Source organism: Mastigoproctus giganteus, chromosome 3 (assembly GCF_048544385.1).
Source record: "Mastigoproctus giganteus isolate SK-2022 chromosome 3, ASM4854438v1, whole genome shotgun sequence".
In the NCBI taxonomy this organism is placed as follows: domain Eukaryota; kingdom Metazoa; phylum Arthropoda; class Arachnida; order Uropygi; family Thelyphonidae; genus Mastigoproctus; species Mastigoproctus giganteus.
The window spans coordinates 165792252-165816963 of NC_143577.1; the positions used below are offsets into that span (position 1 = coordinate 165792252).

Genomic DNA, 24712 nt, shown 5'->3' on the forward strand with positions numbered 1-24712 from the left:
GGAAGCGCTGGGTGGGGGAGAGAAAGGACATAGGGAAAGGGATCCCTATCACTGTAGGTTGCCTGTCTGGATGAAGTGATACCACTGACCTGGACCAGCCAAACAGTCAATGCCAGCATCCCACACCCCAGCTAAGAAAAGCAACAACACAGCGTTAGCTGGGATGGTCAAGAAGGGGCTTGGCCATCGGTATTGTCAGTGATGGCAGCTGAAAGAAAGATGCAATTTGTTTCATTCAACGTCTTTGATACTTTTTATTTTAATATATTTTTAAGATCTTTTGTGCTTTTTATATATTTAATCTAGCATCCATCATTCTCACTCACACCAGGGGGGGGGATATGTAATAAGCAAGTAATGAAATATTAAGTGGCAGGTTAAATTAATTAAATATACAAGCACACCCTATGCATCATGCAGCTTACTATATCTATTCATCTGCATGCAACCCTGGCTGCATGTCAAGTCCAGTGCCATAGTCAACTGAGGTTAAGTTGGATCACGTAAAGGGTTCAAGTAGGTGTCCATATAGGGGAAAGGAGCAGTTCTATATATTTGTCAGTATGGTTGGGATCACTCATGGTGCTTTTTTCATATAGATTTTCTATTTGGCAGTCTATCAAGAGATTCTTGGGTTTGCTGACTGCTTTTAGAGAGTCCTGGAGTTTACTCTGTTTGTGGCCTCAGTGAATATTTGTGACTGGTATTGTTTGGATTGCCTGTTGCTGGACAGGGAGGGAGAGAGGAGGAGTTATGTTGTTAGTTAAGATACACACAAAATCTAAGGCAGTGCATCCAGTTGACACGGGTGGCCAGTGCAATGTTGAGTCAGTTTGGTGTGAGATAAGTACTGGGTAAGAAAAACTGAGAGTAGGCAGGGGTTATAGGCCTAATGACTCTGATGAGTATAATGAACAACTATACAGAGAAATAGAGTGGGCCAGTAAAGCAGAATGTCTTATAATGGGGAATTTTAACTTCCCAGATATTATGAGTTTTGGAGAGGTCCAAAACTCTGTTGTTGTTATTTGGTTCTTTTAGGAGCGTTAGCAACTAAGGCCATATTGCTCCGGGGATATGCAGTGGTCATTCCCTGACCTTTCCGCATCCTCCATAATTTGTGGTCATGGGCTCGAACCCCGGTCTAATCAAGAAGCGTGTGCTACGCACTGCTGCTCATGCCCACCTGGCTACGGAGGTGCCCCAAAACTCTGACCAAACTGTTCAATTCTGTCTGAGTTATTAGATGTGGCCTTGCAGTATCAAGAGTTGAAAAGTCTGGATCTGTACTCACTCTGGGTTCTGCATCTTCTGGATCTCCTTTTCCATCCTGAATCAGAGTCTGGTCCATAAGTTTCTGGTGGCTTTGGCAGTGGCATTGTATCATTATGAGGAACTGGCCTTAGAGCAGAAGGTATGTTTGGATACTGTATTTTATGCTTGGATTTCCGAGAAAAACCAGAAATATTGGTCATTCAAAAGTAATAATCATTTATGTGGTCTCAAGTTTCCAGCCATATCACGGACAGCAAAAGGCATCAGTTTATGACTACCTCTAAGCCAGACTGTTAACATCCTTGAACATGAGCTACAGGAAATCTTTGGAGCCTATACTTTATCTTGATCTCTGACCTGACACCCAAAATAGATTTCATAAGCTTTTCTCTCAAGTTGTGACAGTGGCTTCCACTGCGATTTTAATACCACTTTTCCGCAACGTAGAAAAAGCTATCAGGCTTATTTCGGCAAGAATGTGACATATTTCATGTTGAGGTATGCACACATAAGAACACAATTAAGAAATTGTAGATTTTTATTTCTAGTTTAAACACAGTTCAAGATTTACACTTATGCATACAACACCTGTTTACAAAAACTAATTCACTAAAACACTTGTTCACCACTCGCTCTCTGAAATACATACACTTTTTGAAATGTAAAAATTCTTGCTTGGTGCGGAACCACTCGTGTGTGTGTGTGTGTGTGTGTGTGTGTGTATATACATATATGGGTAAAGTAAGTGTCTAGAAAGTTCACAACAGGACTTGGTTTTCAGTCATTAACCTATAATATTTGAAAACTGAAGGTGATGAGAAATTTGAAGTACATATCTGAGTTTCTGAACATCTTTCCTACAAGAATCTGTAGAAATCATTTCAGGGAAGAAATTGATGCCGACCAGTGTTATAAGGCAATACAGAAGCCTATGGTAGATATACGCTAGTCTGTAATCATGTCACAAAGGAGGTTAAGCAAGCGAAGGCAGATTATGAGAATTTTGTTTGCAAAGGATGTAATGAAACACAGAAAAGACTTCTTTACTTATGTAAACTCTAGAGGTGGATGAATCAGATTGATCCACTTGACATAGATGGTTCAAGTATTAATGATCCTGCTCAGGTAGCTGACAAGCTGAATGAGTATTCTGCATCTAAACTCTAGAAGGAGGGGGCTGAATGAGATTGGTCCACTTGACATAGATGGTTTGACTGTTAATGAGTATTCTGCATCTACATTCATGCATGAGGAATTCTCAAGGGAAGTCGAGGCCAGAAGTTTACCAAACTCGAACAGGGAGCCAAATGATTTTGTAATAACTGAGAAGAAAATTGGAGAAAAACTGAAGTTACAATACATAAGAAAGGCACTTGGGGTGAAAGGTATCTCTCCAATTAAATTAAGGGAGGCAGCAAAGGAAGTAAGCAAACCCTTAGTCATAATTATGAGAGCATTCTTGGATTCAGAGGAGGTCCCTGCACACTGAACAAGTGCAAATGTATCCTCAAGTCACAAAGGTGGAATCAAAGGGTGACACAAGTAATTACAAACCTGTTAGTTTAACTTCTGTTCCAAGGAAAATAATGGAGTCGCTGGCTAAAGAAGTAATGCAGGATCATCTAGACGAGACTGCAGTTATACTTCAGACAAAGCATGGGTCTGTTAAGGGAAATCTTATTTGACATGTGGTCACAAAGGAACTGGAAGCAAAAAATAATTTTGATATCATATACAGCAGATCTCGATTTACCAGGACAATAAGATTCCAAATTAAAAAAAAAAAAAAAAAACTAGAAATCATAAAATTCAAGTAATAAATAGAATAGGTATAAACAGATGTTTTGCAAGTCATATATAAGCAACAAGAAGAGGCATTATAAGTCATCATTAGAAGATTAGTGTGCCTATTATCTTGCAACTCCTGCTGTCTTCACACCTGCCACTCAAAAAAAAAAAAAAAAAAAAAAAAAAAAGACCAAATGTTTAGTTTGTTTTAGTGCATCATGTTGATTGTTGTGTTCCATCGCACTGCAAAAGGGCAAATTTTGTTTCGTTGGGATATCGGAATTCCCCCCCCCCTAGAAATCGCGAAAATGATGGGCAAATGCAAGAGTGCTTTCATTTAAACAAAAACTTGAAAATGATGCATCAGTTAAATCTCTAAAGAACTATCATAACATTGGTGACCAAACCATACACGACATTGTAAAAAGTAAACAGAAGCATCATAATGGGGATGCAAGTAGTGCCTTGGTAAGCTCTTTATCCATTGACATACTTTTTACATAGGTTGCTGAACATTTTTCGATACAGCAAGTACCCGACTTACATAGCTTCGGACTTACATTAGGTTATTTATAATTTTTTTATGTGACTGAAGGTTTCAAGTGAAGGGAACAACACATTTCACCACAATGTAACAACTCACAGAATTCCAGCTATCGGTATTATCGCAAATGCAATAAGATCGAGCTTATTGCCCATTTACAATTAATTGCACTAACAGAAAAGTCCAGTAACCTGGAAAGTGCGAATTGTTTTTTGGCAGTGACCTCCAGAAATGTGCTTTAGTAAAACATCAGCTTGCATGGAGTGATAATAGTGAGTTTTCGCCTTACCCCTGTGAAGTTCTTTTCAAAAAATTTTGTTTTGACCGTTATCATGGTGCTGACTAAGAGAATAAGTGACAGCGGTACTAGTAAGTCTATCAAGAAGGATCAGAAAATTAAAATAATAAGGATGTATGAAAATGTCCAAACATTAACAAGTATCGTGAGGAATTCAGATTTGTCAGTGGCAACGGTGAACACAATAAAGGAGGAAGAGAATACGAGAAGCGGTCGGCACCAATGAAGGTCAACTATAATAATAAACGAAATACATACCAGTTTTTACAGTACAATAACTTGCGTTTTTCCTTCCTTTTGTGCCACTCTGGCTATTTCACCATTGTTCCCAGATAAAGTTTTTAATTGAACTAATTAAAAATATATATCTATTTTTCTTCATTATTCTAAGTAGATTATGTGGTTTTTGTAATTTTGGCATATCAGGGATATACAAAGGGTACTAGGAAAGTTTTGCAATACAGCTTTGTTTATTTAATTTTTTCAAAGTAATTTCCTCTACATTCAATACACCTCTCCATCCTCCGAAACCAATCTTTAAACCAGTTCTGCCAAGTTTCACTAGGGAGTAAAGCACACTAGTTGTCCCAAGCCCGTAGAAGGTCCTCATCACTGGAAAACCGCCTCCCTTTTAGCTTCATTTTCACATGCTGGAACAGTGCAAAGTTGCAGGGAGCAAGGTCTGAACTGTAGGGAGGGTGCTCAAGAAGTTTCAGTCCTGTCGTGGTCAAATATTCGGTGCAGGCTTTGGCGCGGTGAGCTAGAGAATTATCGTGATGGAGGTACCAGGTGTCCATTCTTGACTTTGGCCGCAGGTTCTTCATAGATCCAATGACTTTAGGCAGGCATTGTTCAGTATACCACTTAGCTGTGACTGTCTTCTGCGTGTCCAAAACGACACGTTCCACAATTCCACTCGATTTGAAAAATACAGCTATCATTTTCTTCTTTACAGATCGGGATTTTCTGACAATTACGGGTGGGTCGTCATCATCAAAGACCCAAACTTTGTTTTGAGCCTTGGTCGGCAGATCGTAATAGTACAGCCAAGTCTTGTCACCTGTCACGATGTTGTTCACATACCGAGATTGTCCCTTATCAAACTTTTTTAACATCTCCCGGCACCAAGTCACACGTCGTGTCATCTGCTCTTCAGTCAGTTGATGCGGCACCCAGAGAGAACAAAGTTTCTCACGTGCAAATGATCTTGCAGAATCGAACGAATTGCTGGTGCATTTAGGCCCAAAGTATCCTCTATCTGTTGGTAGGTCACTCGCCTGTTTTCGTCAAGCATTTTCCTCACAGCAGTAACGTTTTCCTCCGTAACTGACGTTCGTGGCCTTCCCGGCCTCTCAGAATCCTCCAGAGTGAAATTTCCCCTTTGAAATTCTCTATACCACCTGAATATCATTGTACGATGTGGACAATCATCATCTAGTGCAAGAGTCATTTCTTCTAAGCACTGGTCTATGGTTAAACCACGCACGAAATTATACCGCAAAACTGTCCTTATCTCATTTCGTGACCACGATGCCATCGCAAGCACTTTACACTCTCACTACTAATGAATAACTGAGCCCATTGACTTGGCGCGGCGGCTACTATGCACGTATGAACATGTCTCAACATGCAGCAACAAGCAGCTTCCTGTGATTCATTGTTGCGTCATATTGCAAAACTTTCCTAGTACCCTTTGTAGCAGCAATATTTTATTAGTCATTCCCCCGAGTTATGCAAATCTCGACGTACGAAAGAAGTCACTCACGTATGTTGGGACTTACTCTATTTTTGGATTAACCAGGAAATAGATTACCCAGGAATAATTTATTACCATCTATACCAGATTCCAAGGACGGTTTTGATACTGCTGCACATCAAAGACTTCTGTACAAATTGGAGAGGTGTGGCATTAAGGGCAAGTTACTGCTATGGATAAAGGGATGGTTGAGTGGAAGAAGACAGAGTAGTAATCAATGGACACTGCTCTTTGTGGACTAATGTTATTAGTGGAGTCCCCCAGGATTCGGTGTTGGGTCCATTGTTTTCTATATTTATCAATGATACTGATGAAGGTATATCAATCAGGCTTAATGTCGAAGTTTTCAGATGATACAAAGGATGGTTGTTAATGACAGTATGCTACTGCAATATTATCTAGAAAAGTTAAGCAGATGGACCGAGAAGTGGCAACTGAAGTTTAAAATTGACAAATGCAAAGTACCGAATATGGGTAGCAGTAACCGCAGAGCAACATGCTAACTGTGCAGTGCTACACTCAGGTTAGTGGAGAATGAAAAAGACCTGGGAGTAATTGTTCAGTCAGATGTGAAGTTCTCTGAACAGTGAAGTCAGGCTTTTTTTTTGTTTTTGTTATTTGGTTTTTAGGAGCATTAGCAACTAAGGCCATATTGCTCTGGGGATATGCGGTGGTCATTCCCTGACCTTTCCACATCCTCCGTATTTGGTGGTCATGGGTCGAACCCCGGTCTAATCAAGAAGCGTGTGCTACGCACCACTGCTCCTGCCCACCTGGCTGTGGAGGCACCCTGTGCAGTCAGGCAGCCAAGACAGCTCATGAGCTTTTGTAAATGATATACAGGAATTAGGTGATTATTCCTTTGTACGAGGCAGTAGTTAGGCCACTAACCACTGTCTCATACACAGTTGTGTTACCTTGAGTAATGAATACAGAGAAGGGCAACAAGATTGGTGAGGTGCTCTTACCAAGAAAGAGCTTAAGTTCTGCAAATTTAAGTGTCTGGAGACTAAGCACCTGTGAGGTGATCTGACTGAGGTGCTTAAAACTTTGAATGGTTTGAGCAAGCTCAACGCTGAAGGGATTCTTCCTCTTGCTCAGATTATGCACTTGAGGGTGCACAATTGTGGAAAGATGGTTGTAGAATATAACCATCTTTCCTCAGGTATGCAGAAGTTGGCCTTTAGCCAGTGTGTGGTTGATTGCTGGAACAAACTTCTGTCGTTGTGGAAGTTGATAGCTGAAATAAATTTTAGGAAGAACTAGACAAACGTTTGGAGGGAATGGATAGGTGAAATGGGAAGGAAGTGTTTTTTTTTTGTTTTTTTTGCTTATGCTGTATAAGCTTGCTTTCTTGCATCATAAGCCAGATGATTCTACTAATTCTAATGTTCTCTAACATGCTGATACAAATAACTATCTAATTTATTTAAAAAAAAAACTGTACCAATGGTGAGGTCCCTTCCCTTTTTTCAATCAATAAGGAGTAAATTAAAATCACCCATAATAAGACATCCAGAGTTGCTTGCTCATTCCATCTGCATGCAAAGGCATGCCATCATACTCTACGCAATTTCATTTTACTTTTCTATCCAACTATTTCACATCACAAAGGTTCAATGCAGACATGCACAAATTCTCAATCTGGTTTAAGAACCATAATCCACCCTCTCCTCCATAATAGTGAGGAATAATTTTCATGGGTGGGCTACCCATTCTAAATAACTTTAATGGATGTTTCATTTTCATATTAACACATCAAATAATAACTGGGTCATAGAGATAAGTAGATTGTGGGAGAAGATTATCCCAGAACTGTGTTGTGTTATTTGGCTATTGTCTAATGTTATATGCAAATTATTTGCTTGGGAAGTTTTTGATTTTCCTTTAAACCTGGTTTTACTTACCATTGAGATTTAGATTACATCATAAGTTAATGAGCAAAATTTTACAGTAAATCTATCACCCATAAAGACACTTCACTTCTTTTAAGTCAGAACTGTAACAGTTTTTATTTGTAGCTTACATGTAAATCCAGCCCTGTTTGTAGGATAAAATAATGAAGAATTAAGTCTGTCAGTTTGACAGACTGTAAGCATGTGTGCATGTAAGTTGTTACCTGTGCATCAGTTTGATACAGTGGTAACAGTTTACATGCCCACGTGATCCAAAATGTCATCAAATTTGTGAGATTATTTGAACTGTACTAGTTAATAGCGCTGATATAGTGATATGGCTAACCTAAGAGATCTTTATATTATACACAGAATGGCACATTTTGGTATTTATAAATCAATAAAGGTCCCAATTGAAAATTTGTTTTCTATAAATGTGGTTAAGTTAAAGATTTTTAGTTTCATCTTCATATTCTGGTTGTTAATAAGATAATCTCATTAAACTATTTACTGAAATAGTAATAACATGTATAATTTCATTGCTTAATAAGTCACCAATTTCTCTTTATTTAGCATAAAATATACAAATAATGAATTCCTCACCATGAGTTGTGGGACATTGGATCTATTGTCACTGCATCTCTTAAAGTTTTCTCTGCAAGATGATTACTTCCAAGGTAATGATGAACTAATCCCTTCATATCAAAGCAACCAAAATTAGTGTTATGACATACACAGTCTATAAATCAAAATTAATTAACAAAATTAAAGTCTGATTTTGCTAGCTGAAACAAATGTGGTTATGTCTCAAAACTATTCTGGAAATAAGAACAATAATTATACCATGGAACTAAATGTAGCAAAGAAATACAACACTAGGGTTTCACTTGGAGAGATGCAATTTTGCTACCTGACCACCAAGGTACCCAAATGTTCAAATTAGACTCAAACATAAAAAATAAAAATTTCATTTTGTGTTTGGATTATAAGACAGTCCATTGACATATGGCCAGATAACAATCAAACTATTGAAATATGATTGTTTTGGAATACACAAACATTTGCCTTAAGAACTGGCATTTGTGGGTTCCCTGTCTTCATTTTATGAATGAGATGCCAAGAGGAAAAATAGCTCATAAAATCTGACAGAGCATTGACCCACTTCTGGGACGACTGGGCCCTCACAGAAAAACAAATATATATCTGTGTTAATGACACCTCTGAACAGCCCTTTACTCATGAGGAAATGAACACAGCCTTAGAATGCACTAAAAATAACAAGTGCCCCAGGATACAATCTGATGGAGATAAAGGTGATCAAATTGACAGCCTCTGTCTTCCCAGACCAGCTTCTTAATCCCTTTAACAACAGCTTTGCCCAGGGTGTGTTTCCTAGTATCTGGAAGCAGGCAAATCTAAGGTTGATACTCAAAAATCCGGATAAGCCTCCAGATGAACCGAGGACTTACTGACCAATAGCTTTGCTACCTGCGCTTGGTAAGATTCTCAAGAGAATACTATTGTTGAGGTTAAATGACCATTACCACTAGGCTAACCGGCAATCTGAGAGGCACTATGGATTCAAACCAGGTAAACCAACAGAAGTACCGGCTAAACCCAAGCAGCAGCCAATACTCAAAAATATTTGCTGGCCATTTATGGTTGATTTTTCTGGGGCATTTGGCACCTTGTGGTGACTATGCACCGTAAGTGTCCCACTCAGCTTATATAAAATTATAAACAGTTATTTGGTTAAATAACTATAAAAGTTATAGCCCAGACTATATATCAACAAGTAAACAGAACTATCACCATAGGGTGCTTTTATTTAGGCTAACTGCAGTAAAGAGAATGTGTGATGACAAAATTACAATTCAAGTACTTTGTGTTTCTTCTTGTAAAAAGCTCGAGTGCAAGGCAGCTGCTGAAAAAATTTGTGAAAGCAAGGTGTGGTCAATAGATGAAGAGCACAAACTGGTTTAAGCACTTCAGTGATGGAGACATAAGACTCTTTGACAAACCTCACTCGGGATGACCATGTGTTGTGGACAACGAGGCTCTACGCGCTATGCTGGAGGAGAAGCAGCAGTCCAGTACCCATAAATTGTCAGCTGCACTTGGCCATCCCAAACACACCATAAATTTCCACTTTCGCAAATTTGGTTCTGTCAGTAAACAACCTTGACAAGATACACCCAAATTGACTGAATCAGAGGCCCAGCAATGACATCTGCAACCATTGGACTGACAACCAATTCTGGAAGTGGATAGTAACCTCTAATGATAAATGGGTGTTTTTGCATAATCCTGATAACAGCAAGAGAAGGCAGTGGGTACCCTGCAATCAAGAGCCTCAACCGGTAGTGTGACAAGATCACTTTGGGCACAAGGTTATGTATGTTTGGTGGAATTTTGAGGGTGTTATGCAGTTTGAACTTGTTCCAGTGGTTGTGCCTGTGGGTGCTAAGCTGTTAACAACTGGACTGCGTACATTTAGTTTTGAAGCATTGCTACCCAGCTTTGATCAAATGAAAATGCATACTCCAACAACATAATAATGCCCCAGCTGACGAAGCATGACTGATGCAGCCAAAAATCCAAGAATTGGACGACATCAAAACTCTGCTGCATCCAGCCCATACATTGCACCACCCGACTAGTTTGTTCCAGTCCATGGCTGCAGTCCTATGTGGACAGTGGTTTGAGATATTTTACGAAGTCAAAGAGGTCTGTCACAAGTTTTTAGCCTCAAAATCTAACTCTATACCATATCCAAATTCGACTGCTTTCAGACAGATAGATCACCTTCATCAAAAATGATAGCCTATATTTTGAAGATTAATTTCTTCTTGTAGTTTTATGTATGATCAAATAAACTTTACATTGTGTGAAAAGACACCACAAGGTGTCTTCACACAATGTTTCATAGTCTAATTAAACTAAACATTGAAATTGATGGCCTGTATTTTGAAGATTAATTTCATCTTCTTGTAGTTTTATGTATGATCAAATAAATTTTATGTTGTTGTGTGAAAAAACTTTTGAAACACCTGGTATATTAAAAAAAAAAAGAAGTCTTATGTACATGTAGCGTATGATGCAAAATGTGGCTGAAGATTGTATCAAATATTACTTTTGATTGGAGAGAGCTGGTTCTGAATATACAACAAAGTGGAGACTGCAAAAAGGGTCCACGGCACCAGTTGTCTTATGCTGCCACACTCAAACTACCTCAGATCCCCACCACACAGAACAAGCATATGCTGATTATAAAAGCTAGAGAAGGGTGCGACATCCCAGATAGCGATGGAGTGAAGGACACCGTCCTAAAGAAGATAAAACCAAAATTAGACAATCTCCAAATCAAAAACATTCGCAAAATTCACGACAAAGGGATAATATTGGAAGCAGCCACTAAGTCAGATCTAGAACAGATCAAGTCTTGCGGCACAGCTGAAGATCTAACTCTTACCTTTGAAACCCCTAAACTCAGGGGACCAAGTTTAATTGTGTTTGATGTAGATGGCTCAATCCAGAAAGTTGACCTACTGGAGGAAGTATATAACAGAAATCTCTTTGAATCCATGAGCAAAGAAGAAGCCATTAAGGAGATGAAAATTCAATTTTCCACCAATGCACGGACTCGCGGTCGACTTAATTGGGTTATAGAAGTGTCCCCCAGGATAAGGAGATTCCTACACAGCCAAGATAGAATTTTTCTGGGCTGGTCATCCCACAGATTCAGAGACTTTGTACCAGTCCTGAAATGCTACAAATGTCTTGGTTATGGGCACACCTCTGCTAAGTGTCTTAAAAAACAACCAATATGTGGGCATTGTGCTGAGGCAGGGCATCTCTACAAGGACTGTCCCAACAAAGCCTCACCTCCTAAATGCTCAAATTGCAAAGCAATTAACAAACCCTACGATCACTCTGTGCGGGATGGAGCGTGCCTTGTATATAGAAGAGCAGCAGATATAGTACGCAATAAGACTAACTATGGAAAATAGGATGCTCAACCCCCCTCCCAGACTTCGTATAGCTCAAATCAATGGCCAAAAATCCATCTCAGTGGCAACACAGCTTCATCCCCTAATGGACGAGTTGAATCTAGACATTCTTCTCCTTCAGGAACCATACTGCGTCCGTGGAAGGGTCTCTGGTTACCCCCTGGCTTTCAGGAAAATCCAGACGACAAACCAATTGTGCCTCGCTGCTATCATCGTCCGCAATCCAGACTTAGTAGTAACACAGATAGAATCACTCTGCACTCCCCACCTAGCGGGGGCTACAATAGAAGGCAGCTTCGGCCGTATTGCGGTCCTAACAGCATACTTCCAATTTGGTACAGATATCCTCCCGCACATAGCTCGACTAGAACAAGCTCTTAACCTCCTGGAGAACACTGATGTCATCATAGCCGCAGATTCGAATGCTCGGTCAACACAATGGTTCAACACCTCTACCGATGCAAGAGGAGATATGTTAGATGAATTCATCAACAGACCAGGACAACCAACCACCTACTCTTCGGGAACTGGAGAGTCTAACCTGGATATCACACTAACTACTACTTCTCTTCGCAATAGACTCCTCCATTGGCAGGTGCATGACACAGCCACTACTAGCGACCATCGCCTCATCACTTACAGTGTCACCGATTCTGCCTTCCCTCGTCAAGTGCCTATCCAGGATATTGTAAGATTCTCTACTAAAACAGCGAACTGGGACCAGTTTGACAATGTAATTCAAGATGCTCTTCATGACCCAGCTAGCAACTTCTACCAATCAATGAACAGTGCGCAGAAAACAGACTTTGTGCAGAGACTGCTCCTCAAAGCTTCAGAGGCTTCCATGAAAAAATGTTCCAGGAAACCAAGATCTGTTCCATGGTGGTCGCAGGAACTCACTAACCTGCGCAATTCTCTGAAGCGCGCTCGGAAAGAATACCAACGCAAGAGAAGGACTGAACCTGCTCACATTGTAGAACAGTATAGAGACCGATTCAAAGCAGTCCGCCGTGAATATACTAACAAAATTTACCATGCCAAGCAAAGCTCCTGGCGTTCCCTTGTCGAGACTGAGGGGAACCGGAATCCGTGGGGTTTAGTCCACAAACTCGTGAGGAATAAGCTGGAATCCACGGATGTCATACACTCTGTCCGCTCTGATGACTCGTCTGAGACTACACACTGGGAAGATACAATCAACCGGATTCTGGATGAACTAATATATCAGGACAACACCAACTCTGACACTGACATCCACAGGAAGATAGCAGTACAAAATTCCAGCTTCCAGCCAGACAATATGGAGGAACCATTCACAGATGAAGAAGTCGATGCAGCAATTAAAAAAATCAAAAAAGGTAAAGCTCCTGGTCTGGATTTTATTGAAGGCGAGACTGTGCAACGTCTCTGGGCCATAGCTCCAATGATACTTCTTCAGCTCTTCAACACCTGTCTGAATGAGGGTAACTTTCCATCATGTTGGAAGCACGCTAACCTGAGGCTCTTACCTAAGGATCCCACAGGTACCTCCAAAGCATATCGCCCGATTGCGCTGCTTCCCATTCTCGGCAAGGTTTTTGAGAGACTGCTGCTCTCCCGCTTCCAACCCCGATATGAAGCCAGTGGTTTGGCATCCTCGCTTCAATTTGGATTCAAACAAGGGTGCTCCACAATTGATGCTCTATCTAAAACCCTCAAAGTTGCAGAACAGTCGGATGCAACTTATGTACTGGCAATCTTCAGTGACTTCAAAGGAGCTTTTGACACGGTGTGGTGGCCGGGCGTTCTTCAGAAGGCCAGAGTCTCTAACTGTACTTGGAATTTCTACCACTGCCTCAAAAGCTACTTCTCTAACCGCAAGGTCAGCATCAAAACAAAATATCACTGCATTACCCGACATCTAACCCGAGGCTGTCCCCAGGGCTCCATCCTGGGGCCAGCTGTCTGGAATATGATACTCGACGACTGGCTCCTGAGGGACTACCCACACACTACTCAGCTTTCTTATGCCGACGACATGGTTATTATCATTGAGGGCCCCACCCGCGCCACCATAGAAACCCAGGCTACGGTTGTTCTCGCTGCTCTGTCCGTATGGGCCACGGAAAATAAACTCTCAGTCTCCACTGAGAAGAGCAAAACCCTCCTATTAAAAGGCTAACTGGACTTCTCCAGACCTCCTACCATACGTTTTAATGGCCGCCCACTGAAAAACTACCGATCGGTGAAGTACCTGGGAGTAATTTTGGACGACAGGAGAACTTTCATTGCTCATATCCAAGCTATCAAAGAAAAGATAAAAAATTACATCACTATGTTAGCACGCTTTACCCGCAAGGACTGGGGTCTTAAAGGACCAACTCAACGCCTTTTATACTCAGCAGTATTTATACCAATTGTCACATATGGAGCTGCAGTATGGTACCACCGAATGACCTTAGTGCATGTTCAACGTAAAATTCAGCAAATTCAACGACTTATGCTACTACAAATGACCCGCGCATGTAGAACGACATCAACTGCCGCCCTACAGCTACTAACAGGCTGCCTCCCTTTGGACCTCCACGTCGCTTTTATCGGACTTTCTCATGCCATAAAGAAGAATAAGGAAGCTGAATTCCTCACTATTCAAACCCGTACCGATACCGACATCAAAAAGGAACATAAACGTGTGTGGCTACAATTCATAAACTTATGGCAAACCCGCTGGAATAACTCCACAACTGGTGCAACTACTAAACTTTTCCTTCCTGAGGTAACCTACATCAACAAGCAACGTTCCACTTGGTTCTTCCCAAACGTCTATGCTTCCTTCCTATTGACTGGTCACGGATCCTTCAAGAGACGCCTTCTAGAGTTCGGCCTAGTCGAGGATGCCCTCTGTACCTGTGGAGAACCTGAAGACTGGGATCAAGTGATGCACTCATGCAACGTATACTTAGATCTAAGAAACCAACTACTCCTAGACCTCCACACTACATCACTTCGGCCAGAAACCAAGTTATGCCAACGAGGTCTTTCGTCGTCGCTGGCATCACCTGCAACTCCAGAACACTACTCCTGGATAACCTCCTCTAGACAGCAACTGATACCCAGCACCGGAAACTTCCAGACATGAAACTGCAAATGGCGGACAGCCCTGTCGACGCCGCTCCTTGATTCTCCATTGCGACGATCCTGGACTCCGTAATTTGAACTTTACCTATTCTCTTCTTCCTACCCACAGTCTTTCTCCTGGACTCCCACAACTGCACCTAGCACTCTTCCTGCTCCGTTTCGCCTGGGAGGATGCCTACGCTCTGTCATCCTCGCTATCTTGTCTGTCTTCCACTTTCCTGTCTCTTCTCCGCTCTTTCCTTGGCCCTCCCCACTCTCGCTCCTGCAAGAGTGTGGACGGCCAGTCAGATGTCTTTTACTCCCTGGTCCGGCTCCTCGTGCCAGTGGACGGATGCTGGGAGGCTCCTTCCTGGTGATCGCGCCTCCCAGTAACGAAGAGGCCAGTCAAACAACACACTACTCACACATAACCCACACTGACTGGCTTTGCTATGTTAACAGAGTATTTAACGTGGATTTGTGGGAAACCACGGGAACCGCATAACAAAAAACACTATGTCCACTATGTCCACTTGGATAATGCCAAGTGGAGTAGTCTGATGTGGTTGTTTTATCCAAATTGCATCATCAGTATTTGACTATGGAGAACCTGAAATTACAAATCAAAGAATGCCAAGCAAGGTTGAAGAAATGTTCAAAGTTGCAGTTCCAAAAAAATAACAACCAAGGTCAGGCCAGAAGCCTTTATCCATTAAGAAGCTGCAATAGTTATCTCTGCTGAGAAAGATGAGGACATGATAGAAAAACTATATTGGAATCAAAAGGATACATGATGAATGGATGGGGGTAATACGAGAAAACAGAAATAAGGCAAGCATGTTATCTTTCCCTAACACCACTGTTCATTATACAGGGTGTCCCAAAAGTCACTATCTATTTGGCTAAATAAGATGAATTTCATAAAAATGTCCAAATGACATGATTTATATGCATATTTTTCTACAAAATATAGGTACAGTGGATTCCAGTTATTTGGGCCACCGGTTAATCGGGGCGGCCGTTTATTTGGGGCAAATCTTAAAGAACAGAACCCAATCGAGAAAATAGCCAGGGTTTACTTCGCTTAATTGGGACAGGAGACCGCAGCACTGGAGATTACCCTACGATTGTCTCCGACCGTACACATGGTTTGGTCAGATTTCTGGAGGTCACAACCATTAAACAATTAGCAGTCACCTGTTTATTGGGCTTTTCTGTTAGTGCAATCTATCATAAACGGATAGTAAAGTCAATCTTATTGAATTTGTGATAATACCGACAGCTGGAATTCTGTGGGTTATTATTGAAATGTGTTCACACTTCCATGGAATCTTCAATCATATAAAAAAAAATAATTTTCAGAATCTTCTCTTCATTTCTATTTTTGAAGCTTCATAACTCGCTTCGTAACTTGTTACTCCATTCTCACTTGTGCGTATTGTGTTACTTGCAATTTGAGTGTACCGTGTTCTTTGTTATTAATTGCTTATCTTTTTACTGTTTTAAATTCCCCTTCCACAAATGGAAGGGGAATTTAACAGTGAACAGAAATATCAACTAGTTAGTATGTACATACTACAGTGCGTATTAATTATTCCAATTATCACATATATTCTTCCGATTTTCACGTATCCTTTAATTTTTTAATTGGTAAGGTAATAAAAGGTAAATTTGTGCTTAATATATCTTTGCTTTTATAGCCTGTGGATAAATTTCCTCCTATTTTTGCTAATTAGAATCACCATTTAAGAGAATTAAAATGTGATTCACAAACGTGATCACAATGATGACGCTTACTGCACATCATATAGTGCACGGTACTTTACTATGGTGAATCCGTCATAACGTGATTTGATTGTACAGTGAATCAAATGTAAAGTGGGGATCCATTGTATTTTTAACTATTTATGTGAAACTTCAGATAATTGGGGCAGCCGTTTAATCGGGCCAAAATGCACTAGTCCCGATGTGTCTCAAATAACTGGAATCGACTGTATTTACATTGTTCATCAACTTTTCAAAATTTATTAATTATTACTTTTCCTTTCCAGACCCAAATATATGTATAATATTGCCATTAAAACATTTTTTTGACATTCAACTTATTTAGCCTAACTTTTGGGACACCCTACATACGAGGTGTGACAATAAAGTTTCGAGAATAATTTTGTTTCCGTAAAAGTGGCCACCCTGTAAACCGTTACATCCTCCCACTGTGTAGCCTGAACCCCCTCCCACCTGCATGAAAAGGGTAAACGTCGTCAGTTGTTTCAGTCATTGTACAAGTTGGTTCGTGTAAAGATGTGTTTGAGTTTCGTGTTACGTGAAAAATGGAACCACAATTCAGAGCAAAGAGTTATGATAAAATTTTTGGAGAAAAGTGGCGAATCGTCAATGGACATTTATGAAGAGTTTGTTTATGGAAATGATACCATGTCGAAACCACAAGTTTTCAATTAGGCAAAACAGTTTCAAGAAGAACGTGAATCCATCAAAGATGCTGAGTGTTCAGGGCGTCCTTCCACAACTCAACATGATGAAAACATTGTTCATGTGTGTGAGCTTGTTTGAAGCGATAGGCGGTTTAACCACAAGAATGATTGCCAAAAAACTAAACATTAATTGGGAAAGTGTTAGATTAATTTTGACTGAAAATTTGTTGATGAGGAAAGTGTGTGCAAAGCTGGTACCAAAAAACCTCTCTCATGAGCAGAAAGAAATTTGGTTGTGACAAAAAAGCAAAAATGTCAAAGTCAAAAGTGAAAACCACGTTAATTTGCTTTTTTGATCGAAAAGGAATTGTCCACAAAGAGTTTTCTATCTAATGAAACTGTCAATCAACAATTTTACCTTCAAGTTTTGGAAAGGCTTCGCAAGCAAGTCAACCAGGTTCAATCTGAAATTGCTTTGTTGTGGATTTTGCATCATGACAATGCTCCCGCACATTCTGCCATTATAGTGAAAGTTTTTAACTTCAAAATTGATTACAACATTGCAGCACCCTCCATATTCGTCTGATTTGTCTCATCTATTTTTATTTCCTCGACTAAAAGGAGTCATGAAAGGAATGCATTTTCAGTCAGTTTCTGAAATTCAGAGTAATATAACATGGGTATTAAAACAGATACCAGAAATGTTACAATCAATGGATCCTATGCTGTAATGCATGTGTACAGTCTGAAGGGGACTACTTTGAAGGCGATAGCCTCACATCTGTATAATTTTCAAAATAAAATTTTTAAATGAATTATTCTCGAAACTTTATTATCACACTTCGTATATATGCAGAGATAATGGATTTTGTAAAGATAGTGGGTAAAATTGTATAGATGGCAACTTTATACACAAAGTATGATGCTATTATATAATGAAGAGGGGGATATAGATTTTGTGGGGACACTTAAAAAAGTTGTGAAGAATATTGGATGAGAATAAATTTTGATAAGACTAAAGTGGAACCACAATTCAATTGTAATAAAGAGGATATTACAAGTGGATAAATACAAATACAGTAGACCCTCAATTTTCTGGGATAGATAGTAAAAAATTCCCGGATAATTGATTTCTCGGTTAATCCAAAAATACAGTAAATCACCAACATACGTAAGAGATGCGTTGCAGGACTTCTTACGTAGTTGAGTTTTACGTAACTCGGGAATGAAAAATAAAATATTGCTACTATATCCCTAATATGCCAAAATTTTAAAAACCACATAATATCCTCAGACCAAAAATAGTTATATATTTTTAATTAGCTCAATTAAAAACTTTTTCTGGGGACAGAAGTGAAGTAGCCAGAATGGCACATATATCAACCCCAAGGGCTCACATCTTGTGAGTATGGGCTTGGGATACCTAGGGTCCTGAGCTGGATATCATCATTTTTCTCTTTCATGGTGATTCCCATCTACTTTTGACATTCTCTCTGTCAGGGTGACTTGGGAATTTTTTTTTGGCCGGTGCAGCATAAGCCTCAGGCTTCCTTGCACCATATAGCTAATAATAATAATAAGAAAAGAAAACATAAAAGGAAGAAAAAACGCATGATTTTGTACTGTCTTTTGTCTATGGTGTTTTTACGCCGATATTATATAGTTTTTGTACTGTAAAAATCAATTTGTATTTCGTAGCCTTGGTTATTTTCGTTGACTTCATTGGTGCTGATTGCTTCACTGCTTCTAGTATTCTGTCTTTCTCCTTTATTGTGTTCACTATTGCCACTGACAAATCTGAATTTCACGCGATACTTGTTAATGTTTAGCCATTTTCATACATCCTTATTATTTTAATTTTCTGATCCAAATCGATCACTTTCCTTTTCTTGGTAGATTTACTAGTACCGCTGCCAGTTATTCTCTTAGTCGACACCATGATAACAGTCAAAATTAAATTTTCTGAAAATAACTTCACAGGGTTAAGGCAAAAAAACTCATGATTATCACCTCACGCGAGCTCACATATTGTTAAAGCATATTTCTGGTGGTCACTGCCATAAAACAATAAAAACAATTTGCACTTTCTGGGTTATTGGGCTTTTCTGTTAGTGCAATTCATTATAAACGGGTAGTAAACGGCATCTTCTTGCATTTGCGATGATACCGATAGCTGGAATTCTGTGGGGTTTTACGTTATTATGGTGAAATGTGTCTCCCTTCATTCATATAAAAAAAAATATATAAATAACGTAATATAAGTTGGGGACTTACTGTATTTGATATGACTGAAGATTTCAGTCATATATAAAAAATGTAATGTAAGTCTGAAGCTACATAAGTCGGGTACTTACTGTATCGAAAAATGTTCAGCAACCTACGTAAAAAGTATGGTGATAGATAAAAAAACTTAGCGTGTACTACTCACGTATTGGACACGCATTTATTTTTTACAATGTCAATTTTAAATCTAATAGCTTCTCTTTATTTTTTACAATGTCGCATATGATTTGGTCACCAACATTATAATGGTTCATTAGAGATTTAACGGATGCACCATTTTCAAACTTTTGAATAATTTCAAGATTTTGTTTAATTGAAAGCACAACTCTTTGTTGCCCATCATTTTCTCAATTTATAAACAAAAAAAAAAAAAAATTCCAACATCCCTGACATAAATAACGAAACAAAATTGTCCTTTAGCGGTGCGACGGAACACAACTATCGACGTGACACACTAAAAGAAACTAAATATTTGGAGTTTTTTTTTTTTTTAGGGGCAGGTGTGAAGACAGCAGGGGTTGCAAATCTCCCAATGCCGACTTGTAATGCTGCTTCTTGTCCCTTATTTACAACTTTGCTGCAAAACATCTGTTTATACTAAGGCTTGCATAAAACCGAGAAATTTCAAAACCGAGTTTAACCGAAGTTAACTCTTAAAACCGATTTTCTCAGACTTAGGGAAAATAATTAAAAGCTTATAACACAAGTATTTATTTTATCTTGGGTAGATTGTACAAATCGTAATCAAATCTTTTAAACAAAATCTATCACCTCTTATAGTAAAAAAATTAAAATGCTCCAAAAAGGTAACCAGCTTGAGATTATACAAAATTACAAATTGTATTCAAATCCTTTGAATAAAAACTATATATTCTTGTATAGTAAACAAAAAAATAATAAGCCCTATAATAATAATAATAATAAATAAATAAAAATAATGTGAAAAAAAAAACAGCTTGGGGAAATTACTTTACTATTTATTGCTCAGCTTTTTTCTGAAAATGATCCTTTAAAAAACACAGTATATTAAGCATTTTTCCTGATAGACTTGACCTTATTTTTGTGTTAAAAAGACCGGTGATCGAAAACACTCTCTCAGATTGGACACTTGTTGGTTTAATGGTCAGCAGTGCTCTATAAACTTTCTCCAGCTTTTCACTTCTACTGCTAGTTGCCTCCAAAATTTTAAATTCTTTGATGATTTCCAATTCACTCGAATATTTTGAAGGCTCTTCAGTTAATCTCTTTATTACACTATCATACTCTCGCATGAGTGTATCTCCGACATTGGAACTAGATGACTCTTGGTTTTCTTCTAAAAGAACAGTACGTTTATTTTCAGTTTCTTCATTCAACGCTAAGACTCCTTCGGAATGTTTTGCAAATAATCTCTGATAAATCTCTTCAGCATGCTTTTTCAAAACTTGCTTACTTGGAAAATCAAAAGTTCTTGAACCTGAATCTTCTTTCCTAAACTTTTTGGGGTTGTGTAGATAGCTCAGCAAAGCCACGGTTTGGCAATTTCGTCTTGCATTGTAATGCTGCAAAAGGCTTTGGTGAAACTTTAAAGCAAATGGGTTTTCTGCTGTATCAAGCTTAGCAAGCAGAAATTCTATTGAAGACTCTGCTTTAAGTAATCTTTATCTTCTGAGGTTATAGCCTTCAGAATCATTTCAACTGGTTGCAAAGTTTCACATAGCAATTCAAGTGTTTTCCAGTCATCGTCAGACACAGCTTCAGTTGACAGTACTGCACATAGAGCATTTGGAATGCAATTTTTCAATTTCAAAAATCTCTCAATCATCTAGAATGAGCTATCCCATCTAGTCTTGCAATCTAATATAAGTTTATATTCTTTCCCATTAAATTTTGCTTTAACAAAATTTTGTAATATGTCATTTTTGGTAGGCGACTTTCGAAAAAGCTTGCAAATTTTTCTGACTTTGTTAATAGTTTGTGCAATATTGGCCATTGGATTGAAGAAATAAATGAGCTCATCGGTAAAGTCGGTTTGATAAAGCATGCCTTGCTGTCTTTCTTCAACTTCTTCATCTTCACTACTTTCTTCATTATTTTCATTTTCTTCATTGTCTTTGGGAGACTCAGAGACTGTGGCACCATAATTGATTGCTTTTTCATAAAGTACATCTATAACTGACAGATGTATACAATGGGCTATATATTGTTGATGATTAGGCGTAATTTTCTTGCCAAACTTAATCATTGCTGCTCCATCGGTAGTGCAGGCAACAATATCCTCATCCAAGTTCAAACCAAATTCCTTCAAGTGTCCATTCACAATTTGCTCAGTTCTTCTGCTATCAAGTGAACCATTAATCTCAATAAGACCTAATGACCAATGATTGTCTTTTGAATGTACATTTATATTCATATACCTTTTATTTTGTATAGACGTATATTCGTCTAGAGTCAATGAATACCGTGCACCCAAAACCAATGAATTTTTGAAATGCTGAATGTGTTCTTCTTTCTTAGTTTTATAATAATTCAGAACCATATTTTTAATTCCATTCACTGAGGCTGGTGGTAATTTATCGTATTTATTTCTCTGAAGGTGAAGGCTTGATTGTATAAACTCACTCTTGGCAATTGAATTAAAAGAAAATCCATCTAAAGCAGCTAATTTTGAAATCTCTTCTTCCATAGATTTTTTAATGATAAAGTTTTCTAATGTTCTTACCATTTTTACAGGAGGTTCACTGTTATCTTGTTTAATGTCAATCTGATGCATTTTCTTTAAATGCAACATGATGTAGATCCTCCAGACGACTTTATTATCTTCTGACATTTCGAACATTGTGCTTCATCTTTGCTTTTTTGAGCAAAATAATTCCATACATTTGATTTCATCTTAGACATATTAAGAGTAATAAATATTAATTAGTAGGAATTTATATCACCGGCAATTTTAAATAAAAATATTGAAGATAACAAAGGCACAATATATGCGGGAGTGACTATGCTTCATTCAATGCTTGCGGGAGTGACTATACGTCACTCCCACAAGCACTGAATGAAGAGTAAACGAGGCAATTTTCAAAAGATACAGGTGGGAAGATAAAAAGCTACCTCTCCTAGATTTGGGCCACTTGCCCATGAGATTCGTAACTAAACATAAAATAAAATAAAATACAAAACATGTTTAAAACATAAAGCTGTTGAACGATCCAGACAAACGGACAAACAAAAGAAAATGTGTGTAACAAAAAACTATATTCGAGGGCTAACTAAAAAAATATTCAAATCCGGTTTTAGAAGCTTGGTTTCGGTTTTAACAACTCAATATGAAAACCAGATTTAACCGATTTGCAAGCCCTAGTTTATACCTATTCTAGTTATTACTTGAATTTTAAGATTTCTGGTTGATTTTTTTTTTTTTTAATTTGGAGTCTTGAAGCGTCCCGGTTAATCTGATCCTAGCAAATCGAGAGTCTGCTGTATCTAAAGATCTGCTAACAAGTGACAGAAGAACAATCAAAAACTAGAATTGTATGTAAGATAGAATTTGAGAAGAGAAAGCAGATGTCAGTGGGAAAATACTGCATATAAAGTAAAGGAAGATGTTATTTAAATGTTTTGCATGGAGTGTAATTTTTTATGAGCTGGCATGTGAGTGATGTGGAAGCTTGAAGGAGTGAAATAGACACATAATGAAGAGAAAATAGATATAAACATTATAAGGAAAGGAAAAAAAAATTGGATTGGATATGTATTGGGAGGGGTGTTAAGAGATGTAATTGAAGGGGAAGTAAGTAGAAGACAAAGAAAAGAGGAACTGGAATGTTTACTGATCATTTGAGAGTGATTGAAATAGAGGGCAAAACATAGAGAGAGAGATATGGGATGCAACTGAGTGCTGGCAGTCATGGACCCACCATGTGGCTGAGAACTTTTGTAACAACATGAATAAATGAAAATTAAAAACAGGTGAGCTACACTCTTTCAATGAATTTAATCTACTGTTTTTTTTTTTTTTTTTTTTTTTTTTGTTACTTATCAGTCTCTTATTACTTTCTTTTTGAAACTCAAGTATGATGGTCGATGATTATATTAGAATACTGATAAGCTGTGTCAAAAACATCTTTTTTTCACATAGCTTATTAATAGTCAGCAAATAAAGGAAATTGTATTATATTTGCATGTCTTTTTTTTTCAGCATATAAACTATCAATTGCCAAAGTAATTTTCATTGTTATTTAATACATTCACTACCAACACTTAATCATCATAACAAATGACTACTAAACTAGAGAAATATTTATTAAATTCACCAAGTTGGTTGGTGATTATGAAAAAATCACTAATTTCTTACTTTAACCCTGAATTATGACTCTCTACCTAATACTTCATAGGTCCTCCTTTTTCCCTCAGTACAGCAGCTATCAGACGTGGAATTGATTCAATAAGATGTCGGAAGCGTTTGTGAGGTATGCCAACCAAGCTGTGTGTAATGCAGTCAGCAATGCAGGTATGGAGTTGATTGGTGTATCCAGACACCTGATATGCCTTTCCATAGCATCCCACAACTTCTATGGGATTGGTATCTGTGGGAATTCAGAGGCTAATCAATATGCTGGAAGTCAGAACTGTGTTCCTCAAACCATTCCTGCACAACAAGTGCCCAATGGCTTGGTGCATTGTCATCTTGGAAGACACCATCGCCATTCGGGAAAAAGTGTAACATAGTGGGATGTACACAGTCAGCAAGCAGTTGATAATAGCGGAGACCACTGATACGTTGTTCCACATGCACCAGGGGTCCAAGTTCCTGCCAGTAAAACATGTCCCACACCATACAACCACCTCCACCGGCCTGCACTTTTGATACCGTGCATGATGGATCAAGAGCCTCGCGTTGTTGACACCAAATCCATACACAACCATCTATGGTGTGGAGTAAATAACATGACTTATCCAACCAACACACCTTCCAGTCTTCTAGCATCCAACTTGCATGCTCTTTGCACCAGGCGAACCTTGATTAGGAGAGGATGCTGTATGTGTCGTCTGCTGGTATAGCCCATACGTGTGAGTGTGCAATGCATGGTCATGCCAGATATTGTTCCGGGTTGGCCCATATTGTATTGAGTAGTCAACTCTTCAACAGTGCTGTGCCTGTTCGCTTTACAAGTCGTCTGATCCAGCACTCACCCCTAACTTCAACCTTTCGCTGACCTTTGCAGTTTTGCTGTAGGGTTGTTGTTTGAGCATTTTGATGCCCGTTCTGGTACACTTTAACTATGGAGGCTCTCGAACACCCCCCCCCCCAAGTTAAGCCGTTTGGAAAATAAAGGCACCAGCTCATTGAGCACCC

At 38.8% G+C, this 24712-nt stretch overlaps 1 protein-coding gene across 2 annotated transcripts in view; it reads right to left on the minus strand.

The window, feature by feature from the left end:
* The window catches only part of Ttc7 (tetratricopeptide repeat domain 7), a 252039-nt gene that overhangs the window by 13731 nt on the left and 213596 nt on the right, over window positions 1–24712 (minus strand). For both annotated transcript variants that reach the window (XM_090369480.1, XM_090369481.1), the window contains exon 17: window positions 8160–8251. In XM_090369480.1, coding sequence (XP_090225606.1) covers window positions 8160–8251 — 92 coding nt within the window. The remainder of the gene's footprint in view (window positions 1–8159; window positions 8252–24712) is intronic.